The following is a 13,185-nucleotide window of genomic DNA, read 5'->3' on the forward strand; positions in this document are numbered from 1 at the left end:
TTCTGTCGTGATAATCTATCAGTCGTGTTCTGGGGGCGGGGTTTATGTAAATTGTAGGTTTAGTGATATCACTAACCCGGGAGGAATGTCCTGTAGTCCCTACCAGCCGTTTGTTGTAGTCCTTAAAAATCAATTTCTTTAAAAGAGAATATCTCCCTTTGCTTTGAACTTTGAGCGTCGTAACTTTGCAGATGTTGTTTATGATCAAACAGCAACATTACACACACAAGTGAAATCATAATCAACCACCCCTTTAAAACTTAATTTTAAAAAAATACTTTGTAATACAAATCTTTTTATTATTAACTGGCTTTCTATTAATACAAAAGAGTGAATGACAGCCGTCTGCGGTCTCCCAGTGGCTTACATTATTGTCAGTTTAGTGTTAGTGATTAATTTACAGCAAAACAAAAGATAACATCTATCATTTCATGTCCGAAAACATTATTTTTGTCCTACATTTCATAATATGTAAAAGCTCAGTACAGACTAATTTTCCGTCAGTTTATTTTCGTGAATTTAAATGTGTGCAAAGGATTGTGGGTGATTTAAGGCCACGAAGGATACATCAGATGCATTCTTCAAAACAGGCCGAATGAAGAATGCGAAACGAAGGCTGCCCTATAAGGATCCTTCAAATTGAGATGGCCTCCAGCGACGTTTGATGACGTGGCAGCCGAGATATGCAGCGTTCGTAAGATGCAGACTTCGGTTTGAGAAACACCCATTATCGCAGCTTTCACTGTCACAGTTGTAAATATGACAGCATTCTTCTTCAATGAGGGGGTTTGGCGTCAACGCATTTGTTTCCATGCGGACCAATAAAGAACGTGACACACACGTCTCCGAAGACTTCGAAAATCCTTAAGTGTTTCCAGTAAAGTGTGACATATGCATCAGACGTCCCGCCAATGCTCTGTGGCTGAGACTAGGCACCAAGTGACTTTTTTTGTCATTCCTTCAAGAGATTTGTTCAAAAAACGTCTACGGTTACGTATGTAACCCTCGTTCCCTGAGTAGGGAACGGAGACGTTACGTCGGATGACGACGAATGGGGTTTCGCTTAGAAAGCCTATCAACTTCGAGTATTACAAAACGAGCCAATGGCAAAGAAATGCCATGGGTCTGCGGAATTTGCATGGCGTAACTCCGCCCCACCTCGTGGGTATAAAAGGAGGAAGCCGGCAGCAAGCAGATATGTTTCTTCGCTGAGGAGCCAAGACTGAGCTCAGGCGATCCCCGCGGTACAGCGGAAAGTGGCAGGCAGACGTAACGTCTCCGTTCCCTACTCAGGGAACGAGGGTTACATACGTAACCGTAGACGTTCCCTTTCGTTGTCACTCCGAGTTACGTCGGATGACGACGAATGGGGTTACCAGTCTAATCACGCCACCTTCTCAGCTGTCTTCCAGTGCCCTGCGTAAATCGAGATCCCTGTCAACCTGGACAAAGGACTCCATATAACACAGGAATACCAAGGTACACTGGGAAGCATATCCCAAGCTTAGGGGAAGTATGCAATTAATGCCAGCCCGGAGGGGGGGGACTTAGAGAATACAATATGACCCGAAGGAAGCATATGGGAAACACTGGGGTGTCCAGCCGCAGGTGGAATATTTAAACCCCAGGGGTGGCAAGGTGGCTTGCCAAGGGAAAGACACACGCTCAGAGAGGCTTACAGTGGAAATACACATGTGGGGGTCGCTCAGAGGAGGGACCATGCACACGGGAGGCACCTAGCCGACGCACAGGCAATAGACACTGGCGCCGACGTCAGGAGTGCTGGAGGAGCTCAGGGCTTTCGGAGAAGCTCACCTGAGGAAAGTATCGCACGTATCCAGTCCGTGGAGTGGAATGGCGAGCAAGCGAAGACACCTGAGCGGGTCCGGTACTAGCTGGTTGAAGCGAGTACACGAGAGGACACAGGCTCCACTCGGAGATTATAGAATCTGGCGAATGTGTTAGGTGTCGCCCAGCCTGCAGCTCTGCAGATGTCTGTTAGCGAGGCGCCATGCGCTAGAGCCCAAGAGGACGCCACACTCCGGGTGGAGTGGGCAGTCACACCAAGGGGGCACGGTCGACCTTGCTGCTGGTAAGCCAAAGCAATGGTGTCCACTATCCAGTGAGACAACCTTTGCTTGGAGAGAGCCTTTCCCTTCAGCTTCCCACCATAACAGACAAAGAGCTGGTCTGAGGTCCTGAAACACTGCGTTCTGTCTACATAGGCGCGGAGAGCGCGTACTGGACAGAGCAGTGCCAAGGCTGGGTCTGCCTCCTCCGAGGGCAGCGCTTGCAGGTTCACCACCTGGTCCCGAAAGGGAGTGGTAGGAACCTTGGGCACATATCCAGGCCGGGGTCTCAGGATCACGTGAGAGGAAGCCGGCCCAAATTCCAGGCACGCTTCGTCAACGGAGAATGCGTGCAGGTCCCCAACCCTCTTGATGGAGGCCAGTGCAACCAGGAGCGCTGTCTTCATAGACAGGAACTTAAGCTCGACTGATTGCAGGGGCTCAAAGGGAGCACTCTTCAGGGCAGTTAGAACCACTGAGAGGTCCCAAGAGGGAACGAGAGGAGGACGAGGAGGATTTAGTCTCCTCGCTCCTCTCAGGAACCTGATGATCAGGTCGTGCTTCCCTACCGACTTACCTTCGATGAGGTCATGATGTGCGGCAATGGCGGCAACATAGACCTTCAGGGTGGAGGGAGACAGCCTTCGCTCCAGCCCCTGTTGAAGGAAGGAAAGCAAAACACTGATCGAGCATCTCCGGGGGTCTTCTCGGTGAGAAGAGCACCAGTTGACGAAGAGGTTCCACTTCAACGCATAGACGTGTCTCGTGGACGACGCTCTAGCGGAAGTGATGGTAGCCACCACCGCTGGTGGTAGGGTACTCAAACCTGCCTCGTCCCATCCAGGAGCCACACGTGGAGGTTCCAAAGATCGGGACGAGGGTGCCATAGGGTGCCCCGTCCCTGAGAAAGAAGGTTCTTCCTCAGAGGGATCGGCCAGGGAGGTGCTGTCGCGAGGAGTACTAGTTCGGGGAACCAGGTCCGGTTGGGCCAGTAAGGGGCAACCAGAATGACCTGCTCCTCGTCCTCCCTGACCTTGCGCAGAGTGTGCGCAAGAAGGCTCACTGGGGGAAACGCATACTTGCGGCCCTGCGGCCAGCTGTGCGCCAGAGCATCCGTGCCGAGCGTGCCCTCGGTCAGGGAATAGAACTGGGCGCAATGGGTCGAGTCGTGAGAGGCAAACAGATCTATCTGCGCGTCCCCAAACTGGTCCCAAATCAGCTGAACCGACTGGGGATGGAGTCGCCATTCTCCAGGGAGGGGCTGAAGCCGTGAGAGCTCGTCGGCTGCACAGTTCAGCGCTCCGGGAATGAAGATGGCTCGAAGCGACCTCAGATGCTTCTGACTCCATAGGAGGAGGTGGCGAGCGAGTTGTGACATACGGCGGGAGCGTAGACCACCTTGATGGTTGATGTACGCTACAGTGGCGGTATTGTCTGAGCGGACTAGTACGTGTTGACCCCTGAGCAACGCCCGGAAGCGGTGCAGGGCAAGGCGTACTGCCAACAACTCGAGGCAATTGACATGCCACAGCCGCTGGGGTCCTGTCCAGCAGCCCGCAGCAGCATGTCCATTGCACATGGCGCCCCAGCCCGTGGTGGAGGCATCTGTTGAGACAACAACATGCCGGGAAGCTCGTGCCAGGGGGACACCGGCCCTGAGAAAATCGAGGTTCGACCACGGGGTGAAGAACTGACGGCAGGTCGGAGTAACTGGTACTCGGAACGTGCCGTGTTGCCATGCCCACCTCGGGACTCGGTCGCGAAGCCAAAGCTGAAGCGGTCTCATATGAAGCAATCCGAGCGGCGTGACCGCGGCTGCAGATGCCATATGCCCCAGGAGCCTCTGAAAAAGTTTCAGTGGAACCGCACTCTTGCCCTCGAATTGTCTTAGGCAAGTCAGCAGTGACTGCGCGCGCTCGCTCGTAAGCTGCGCGGACATGGCGACCGAGTCGATGTCCATACCGAGAAAAGAGATCCTCTGCACGGGGCAAAGTTTGCTCTTCTCCCAGTTGACCCGAAGGCCCAGACGGGCTAGGTGCCGGAGCACTAGGTCCCTGTGTTCGCAAACCTGATCTCGAGAGTGAGCTAGGATCAGCCAGTCGTCGATATAACTCAGGATGCGAACCCCTTGCTCTCGAAGGGGAACAAGGGCCGCCTCGACGACCTTCGTGAAGATGCGAGGAGACAGGGCTAGCCCGAAAGGGAGAACCGCGTACTGGTATGCCTGCCCCTCGAAAGCAAACCGGAGGAACGGTCTGTGTCGAGGAAGAATGGAGACATGAAAGTAGGCGTCCTTCAGGTCGATCGCTGCAAACCAATCCTGGGGCCGTATGCATTCGAAAACGCGTTTGGCGGTGAGCATCTTGAACGGCATCCGGTGAAGGGAGCGGTTCAGCACGCGCAAGTCCAGGATTGGCCGTAACCCACCGGTTTTCTTGGGGACAATGAAGTAGGGGCTGTAGAAGCCGGACCTCATCTCGGCTGGAGGGACAGTCTCGATTGCACCCTTCGCCAGCAGGGTGGCAATCTCTGCTCTCATGATAGGGGCATTGCCACCGACCAAAGTGGAGCGGACTCCCCTGAAGCGGGGAGGAGACCGTGCGAACTGAATCGCATAGCCGAGCCTGACGGTACGCGCGATCCAGTGGGACAGACGGGGAGCTCTAGCCAGGCTCCCAGGAACTGAACCAACGGGATCATGCGAGCCACAGGCGTCCCCCCGGAGGGGCAGCGAGGCGGAGTAACTGGCCCAGATGTGGACGGCATAGCGGCCCGGAGAGGGGGCACAGTTAGCAACCGCACCCTGGCAGAGGGGGCCAGGGGAGGACCAGGCTGGTCGTCCCGCGGGGGCCTGCTCTGCCAGGGGTCTGGCGACAGAGGGGGACAGGGGCGAAGCGGTCCGTGGACGGCACGCCGTGTCAACCGCCTCTGGGACAGAGGGGGACGAGGAGAGCACGGCTTGTGGGCGGCGCTCTGTGACGTCCGAGAACTCTGTGCTCAGAGACGGGAGAATCAGCTCTTTGGAGAATAAGGATTCTTCCCCGGCCCTCCCCGGGGAAAGGAGTGGTCCTGCTACCAACTCCTGGAAAGAACTGAGTCCCATCTCTGAGGAGCCCAACTCAAGAGCGCCGCTTAACCCGGCGTGTAGCGGGGTGCGGGGCTGGAGAGGACTGTGGCGTCCGACCGCGGCCTCCAGAGCCGACCCGGGTGAACGGGCGGGGTGGGAGCCGCGGGGGGGCGCCCTCGGCAGTGGGCAGACCGAGGGATCTGAGCGGACGGCGGGGCCGTCGGGACAGAATCAACCTCAGTCTGCTCCATCGCCGAGGTGCCCGTCTCACGAGCGCCGCTTAACCCGGCGTGTAGCGGGGGGCGGGGCTGGAGAGGGCTGTGGCGTCTGCCCGCGGCCCCCAGAGCCGGCCCGAGAACGGGCGGGGTGGGAGCCGCGGGAGGGCGCCTTCGGCGGTGGGCAGACGAGGGATCTGAGCGGACGGCGGGGCCGTCGGGACAGAATCAACCTCACTCTGCTCATGGGCGGCTGAGAGCTGTTGGGCAAGCCCTCAACCGCACCGCCGAAGAGGCCGACCTGGGATATGGGAATGTCGGACAGACGGGTCCGCGCGACATCCAGCACATCAGACAGGTTCAGCCACAGACTGGTGAGCATCACCTGACCCAGGGAGTGTACGGCCACTTTCGTTGCTCAGAGAGCAAGGTCAGTGGCGGCGCGCAGCTCAGTGAAGAGCCCTGGGTCAGTCCCGCCCTCGTGCAGGTCTATGAGCATCTGGGTCAGGTGGACCAGCAGAATGACCATGGCATGCAGTGAGGCGGCTGCCAGTCCCGTGGCGCTATAGGATCTCGCCACAAGCGTAGACGAAAAACTACAGGCCACGGGCGGGTGCTTAGGATTGCGCCGAGAAGAAGCACTCTGAGGACACATAGCATCGCAACAGAGCGTTCAGCCGGGGGAACCCCAGTGTACCCATGGGCAGCGGCCCCATCGAGGGGAGGAAAGGCGGATGAGATCAGCGAGCGGTCCCGAGAAGACAAGGGGGTCTTCTTGGACTTCGAGATCTCATCATGCACGTCCGGGAGGAGAGGTATTGGGGTTTGCCGTGGACGAGGGTCGGCGGCCTTACCCAAAACCCATCGTCCCAGGAAAGCATGGTCGTCATCTCCGGATCAGACTCAGGCACAGCCGTATACACACCGGAAGGTGGCAGCTGTGACGAGCCCTCACTTCCAGAAGACTCAAACCCACCTAGTGATGCTGCAACAGACATGGCATCTTCCTCTGTAGCTTCAACTGAAACACGCGGGCCACCAGAGGGTAGACTCGCGGGAATCAGCAGTTCACTAGCGGGCACCGTCATTGAAGAGGGGGGCTGGGGACACGGACACATAGTCGGCGCCTAGATCCAGACCGTAACCCTCAGGTCACCCTGGCCACCAGCCGAAGATCGGGGGGTGGATGAGGGGACTCTCACTCTTGCGAGTTCACCGAGTCTCGACCTATATATGACGCGATGATCACGTTCCCAGCGAGAACATGAGTCACCCACGAGCGCTGTTCAAGCATGATCAAAGCCCAAACACACTAGACAGCGCTCGTGCCCATCAGAGTCCGATACCAGTCCGCTGCAACCAGAAATGCACGGGCGAGCCGTCTTTAAAAAGACGTGCCACGTGTAAGCTCTTTTAGTGAGAGAAAACTCAAGTGTTGAAGCACCCGGGGAGAAACGCACCGACTGGCAGACCACTGCAACAGATCAGCAGGAAGCACGCTCTCGCCGTAGATCGCCGTCACACCAACACTCGAGGTACTCGTTTGTAAAGCTGACAATTCAGAGATGGCTTGTGGAGAGAAGAATACACTTGGCTCCGAAGCGAAAACATATCTGCTTGCTGCCGGCTTCCTCCTTTTATACCCACGAGGTGGGGCGGAGTTACGCCATGCAAATTCCGCAGACCCATGGCATTTCTTTGCCATTGGCTCGTTTTGTAATACTCGAAGTTGATAGGCTTTCTAAGCGAAACCCCATTCGTCGTCATCCGACGTAACTCGGAGTGACAACGAAAGGGAACGCTGATTCATCCAGTAATGAAACAAGTGAGGTATTTATGAGTGATTCATTGAATCATTCATTCAATCCGATTTAAAAGAAAAATAATTCATTCAGATTAACTGCAGCAAATAAACATGTTGTCAGAACTAGTAAATTACATGTTATTATGTTTAGTTGTCTGGTCAGAATCGTGTTTGAAACAAAAAAATTGTGATTCTCAATTTATCCAGAATCGTGCGGCTCGGTGACATGTATAGGTGCAATGTTACTTATAGTCAACTCAATGTTTGAAGTGCACCATCAAAATAAAGTTTTAACAAGTTGTGTTATGGTTTTAGTTTTTGTTAAAAACTGGTTTATGCAGAATTTAAAATGATAACATAACCAATGATTTTTTTTTTTGTCTTTCAGAACAGCACCCATAATTCATTTAATGTGACTCTATACAACAATGTGTCGGTGGCTTCTAATGTGCGTCTAGAAGTTCCCATCATCTGCACTTACCCGAGTCGCATCATCATCTCCACGGGATACGACTCCCCAGGGTACAGTGCTTCCATAGCAACTGTCTCTATGGAGCTTGTTTTTCTCGCTTTTCAGGCTCAGTACCCCATCTCTTGTCACGTCAAGTACATCTAGACTCAATTTAAGGTGTTAATTATGTCGGCGTATATTAAACAACATATATTTTTCCTGAACTCAGATACCAAAATGAGACCAGATAACTTAGGGGTGGAATCTGCAGTAGTTTATTTAGTTGTTTTCAGTGGGTGAATCTCATGTGTCCAGGTCACATTTTACATCAAAAGAAAAAGGAAGGAATATTTTCAAAAAGAAAATCTGTTTTAAGAACCATTAAATAAATCAAGGCTTAATTTTCTTTAAGAATTTTGATTTCTGAGTGAAACTCATTTTGTCGCTACTAACAAACCCTGTCTTTTAAAGGTATTTTGACATGATCAATGGCCAAGTGGCAGGATTGGGTAGCTTCCAGGTTACAGTGCGTCTGCTGAATGGGACGTCTCCGTTACCTGAGAATTACGCCTTAAGCTTTGATGATGAGGTCTATGTTGAGGTTGCGGTCAACACTAATATCTCCCAAATCAAAGTTGTCATCAGCAAGTGCTGGGTCACTTCAACCAGCAACTCATCAGAGTCACCCAGCAGGGTGTTTCTGCTGGATGGGTAGGTGCAGCTGAATAATGTCTTTTAATATGGGAATGTAAATTTTGCAATGGCTATTTTCATTTGACAAGAACTTGCAGCTTTTAAATGTACACAATGTAGCTTTTGGCCCTATAGCGGTAAAACACGTAACTTTGTTTTGGTTGTGCTTCCTATTAAAATGGTTGTCCTACTGCTCATAAAACATTCTCTACTAGGCTTAAGAGATATAAGCAATTTAGATGGATTTCAAGCTGACTAGCTGAAGACGTTACTGTAGCTATATCCAGTAATAGTCATGATACTTCCTTGAAAAAAAATTCCAGCACAGTGCTACATCATGTTTTAGAATGATCTCTGTTAGAGAGCTACATATGGCAATTTATCTGTTTAATAAAATACTTCCGTGTTGAGGAATAAAGTCAACTCCGCATCGCTTTTACAGCATTTTTAAATCCCTCAGTTCTCGCCTACGGAGCCCCGCGCATGACATCCAAGAAAAATTAGTATTTCGTTTTTATATTTACATAAATAATTTGTTCCTTCGATTTACTATAGTGCACGGACGATGTACTAATATATTCCCTCAATTTATAGATCGAGGGAACGAATTAGCAAATCGTGAGCACGATTTATCTTACTATTTTTTTCCTGAATGTCATGTGCGGCGATCCGTACTCGCCATCTTCGAAAAGTATATTTTATTTTATTTAATTTTGTTTTATTATGATATCTTTTTTTGCCAGCAGATTCTGTTAGGCATTTTTTTTAGTGATTCCCCAGAGGTGAGATATTTAGGACCAGATTTACTAACAGCTTCCGCCAGTGCAAACCCTCTTTTGGCATTAAAAAAATACCGTAAAAAAACTAAGTGAAAAATGAGTGCTGAAAAGGCGTGGACAGGGTAATTTTTGTGGCTGACCTTAAATGAATCATGCAAGGGGATTAGTCAATTTACTGGTATTTGCGCCATTTTATACCGCCCCCCAAAAAACCTGTCTTAAACCAGACGCTAATTGGGAGTTTATGTTGGGCATTATGGAAATGATTTGGCTGCATCTGTGTTCTTTAATTTGTGTGCCGTCAGTAGATCACGCGCAGAACTTTCCATTCCCGTCAGCGTTTCTTTTGGAAATGGCGCTCTATTTGCCCCGTTAAGTAAATCTGGCTTTTAGTGCCATGTCAACCTTTCTCGCTCGTTGGGACAACTAACCTATGCCACTCGGACTTTTCTCTATTTACGGACATAACAAGAAACACAATGGCGAGGGACGGATGTAGGCTATGCAATTTCCCACGAAAACCATCCTGCTACGTTTTCAACTAAAATTGTACAGTAAAACTTTTTATGTGTTTTGGCCACTCATACACGACAGCTGCGTTTTGGGTTTCAAAGTGCAAGTTTTTGAAAAAGATACCGTTATCGTCTTCGCGTCATCTACAAAAACACTAAATTGTGCACGAAAAATGCAAAGGAATAACTGGTTTTAGTACATCATTGTAAACGTACCCTAAAATATAACACTTAAGATCGGCTTTTCATAGTGAAAAGACGAAAACAACGTTTTGGAAGAATGGTTGATGATGTATTGACTCATAATTAAAACGTTGTTAATTTTGAACAAAAAAGTTTCATAGTGCATCTTTAAAATGAGGTTTTAGCATGATATATATCATCACAGTGCAAACATTTAACTGTTGTGTTATTAGAAACGCGCTGTGTAATGCCAGTGTTAACACATCTCTCACTGCTCCTCAGGTGTGCAGTGGCAAACTCACACACAACTGTTCTTCAGAACGGAAACAGCACTGTGTCTTTGCTGTCAGTGCAGATCTTCTCATTGGTGTATCTGGACGTCATCTACATGCACTGCCAGATCCAGATCTGTGTTGAAATTCAGGAAAACACCTGCAGACCTGTGGGTTGAGAGCTTACATTTCATGTAATTCATTCATATACAGTGGCAAAGCATTGGACACTCAGGCCTCACAAACCAAGAATTAAGTGGCACCTGCAATTATTATTTTATTTTATACATTTTATGTATTTTAAGTGTCCATTGGGACCACTAGAGTATATGCTAAATAGATAAATAAATAAATGCTGTGGTTGTATTACAATTTATTTAAAAAATTATTATATTTTTTTTCTTTCCCATTTTGTTTATTTTTTACTTTTTTTGCATAAATTAAAAGAACAGCATGAGAACGGCAATGTAAGAAAGTTTAATAATCTTTTTGCAATTCATTAGGACTGTATGGGGAGGGCATACAGGGATTCCAAATTCATTGGGTTGACAGAGGCTTCTGTTGGACCCTTAAACAGATTGCATAAAGGTAAATACTTGAGTACTAATGAATATGAAGGCTCATATAATATCTTTTTTCCTTGTATATAAGCACATCATTTCAGTTGACAAAATCACTACTAAATCTTTTTTTTCTTAAAGCATCGCCCCAAACTGATACATCAGATACTCTTCAGACTATTGGATTTGTTCTACTTGGCGTTGGTGTGTTTCTATTTTCCCTGGCTGCCATCGCAGGATTGGTGTATCACAAAAGGAAAATCGGCGTCTACAACGTTAATTTCAAACCACAGCAGGAGAACTTCAGCTATAATGTTTTTAGCACGTAACTGCTCTGTAATCGTAAACTGAGGTATAATGTTATTATGGGATATTAATAATTGGCCTATTACTAAATAATACACATTACTACTAATATTACTGCACTGTAAAAAAATATTTTCATGGTTTGATATCACAACATTTTTTCTTTTGTCAAATCAACTTCATGTTGTTCAGATAACATATTTTGAATTTCTGTTGATTAAACCAATCTCCATAGTATTAACTCACATTTTTAATTTCAATAAACTCAAAATTACGGCAATCAGGTTACTTTAAGTTAAACCAACAATATTTTTTTACAGTGTAAAATTGGATATTACTAATAATTTTGCATAGAACATTAAAATTAAGGGTTTAATTTAACTATATTTTTGTACAAAAGAAACCAATCTAGGCCTACTATGGAAGTCATTCTGGGGATTTTTTTTTTGTCAGCACTTTAAAACTTAAAACAAACTAGCCTACAAAATACAGTTTTGTCAGTGATGGCACTCTCTTAAATATGCCACTAGAGGACGCTGTTGTATTAGCGGTGCAATTCGATACCAGCTTTGGTCTGTTGTCTGTATGTGCTGTAGCTAAGTGGCAGATGAAAATTTGACATTTTGTTTTATTTAATAAATGTATACTTTACCTGACTATTAAATGTTCTATCAAATTAGTGTTTCAGACTGTTAATTTCTTTATTTAAAAAAAAAAGTTTTGGTAGTGCATGTAGCCTAATATGAATGGCCTATATATATACTGTATATATATATAGTCAAGTCAAGTCAAGTCATCCTCATTTATATAGCGCTTTTAACAATGTAGATTGTTTCAAAGCAGCTTTACAAAAGATAAACATATAATTTAAGGTAACAGAGATTGGTTTAGTTTTATAGTGGTATATATATATATATATATATATATATATATATATATATATATATATATATATACATTTTTTTTTTTTTACCAAACCCTATCGTATAACCCTAAAACTCTTGGAATATATAATATATGGACCATTTTGTGATACTTTAGTGTCTTTTTCTTTTTAATTAAAAAAAAAAAAACTTGATGCTGGCCGTGGTCGTTATTCGCTGCCATTAAATGGATGAGTGCGAGCGGGACTTAAAAAAAAAAAATGATTCTCCTTTTGTGATCCGAAAAAGAAAGTAGGGGATACACAATTACAACAAAACTAGGCTTAGTAAACGATTAATTCATTTTTACTTTAGTATGAACATTTCCTAAAAAATAATGTGAGTAGGCCTATCCGAGACTTTGAATGCATGGAGCCTGTGGGAGAGAACCTCCTCGCATTTTTTGTCGGCTGAAGGGGTTTATGAATTCTCCAGAGACCTGGAGTGTAAGTGCATTTCGGAGAGAGGGAAGTCACACACATGCTCAACCAAGGTTTGGGTAGATATAAAAAAAATCAATTTATAGGGGGAAATATCACCACGACCATGGGCACGACAGGTGCTGTTTGAATGGGCATGATGATGCTTTTGTCCTCCACTGAGTGAGATGCGTGGCTCACTATAGCTGCGTTTACATGAGCCCTTTTCTTTGATTTAAGAATAATTCCAAATTGATGACTTGTGATTAATCAGTATCTTAGAGCAGCATCTATGAAATGTGGGTTGTGTTTTAAGCATTTGAATTGACACCTGTTATGCATTCGAAATTATGAAACGCGAATGTAAACCGTGTATTGAGTCGCGTTTCAAACTCATTGATCAATATTCTTGCGTAGGAGTCATTGAAATGTGCGCTGGTTTCTCTCCGCGTTCTGCGCTGGTGTGCGAGTCTCATCGACAATAAACGCAAGCTCTTATCAGCCCTATCCACCGTGTTTACATTGTTGTTAATAGTGGATACTTTCATGCGCTTTCATGTCCAAGTGTCTGCTATCAGACCCGTTGAAGTAAAGTTTCTGTTCATGTGTGCTATGTGTGTTAACCCTATATAGCCTACCCTACACACAGTTAGGGTGATATACATGACTTAAAATGTGATATTGTCCGCACACCTCTTGCGTTTCGTTTGGTCACACACCACAAGGTGTCACTGTGGCCTCAAAGCTTCAGCACTGCCACTCTGAGCTCGATTGCTGATGTCTGAGGTAAAACACGCCCCCCCTCCATTAGCATACGGACAAAGAAATGCAGAAATAAATAAATGTAGAAATAAATAAATGTGGAAATAAATAAATGTATAAATAAATGAATGTGAAAATAAATAAATGTAGACATAAAAACATATATACAT

The 13,185-nt window shown here is 46.9% G+C and overlaps 1 protein-coding gene across 2 annotated transcripts in view; it reads left to right on the forward strand.

Annotated features, from left to right (window-relative positions):
• umodl1 (uromodulin-like 1) overlaps window positions 1-11,587 on the forward strand; it is a 24,840-nt gene extending 13,253 nt beyond the window's left edge. For both annotated transcript variants that reach the window (XM_077242349.1, XM_077242350.1), the window contains exons 15-19: window positions 7,544-7,677; window positions 8,078-8,317; window positions 10,056-10,215; window positions 10,549-10,633; window positions 10,747-11,587. In XM_077242349.1, the coding sequence (XP_077098464.1) occupies window positions 7,544-7,677; window positions 8,078-8,317; window positions 10,056-10,215; window positions 10,549-10,633; window positions 10,747-10,934 (807 nt within the window). In that variant the 3' untranslated portion in view covers window positions 10,935-11,587. The remainder of the gene's footprint in view (window positions 1-7,543; window positions 7,678-8,077; window positions 8,318-10,055; window positions 10,216-10,548; window positions 10,634-10,746) is intronic.
• The last annotated feature ends 1,598 nt before the right edge of the window (window positions 11,588-13,185 follow it).

This window comes from Siphateles boraxobius, unplaced genomic scaffold, assembly GCF_051911475.1.
Source record: "Siphateles boraxobius isolate OS27281-9 unplaced genomic scaffold, OSU_SipBor_1 25, whole genome shotgun sequence".
Taxonomy (NCBI): domain Eukaryota; kingdom Metazoa; phylum Chordata; class Actinopteri; order Cypriniformes; family Leuciscidae; genus Siphateles; species Siphateles boraxobius.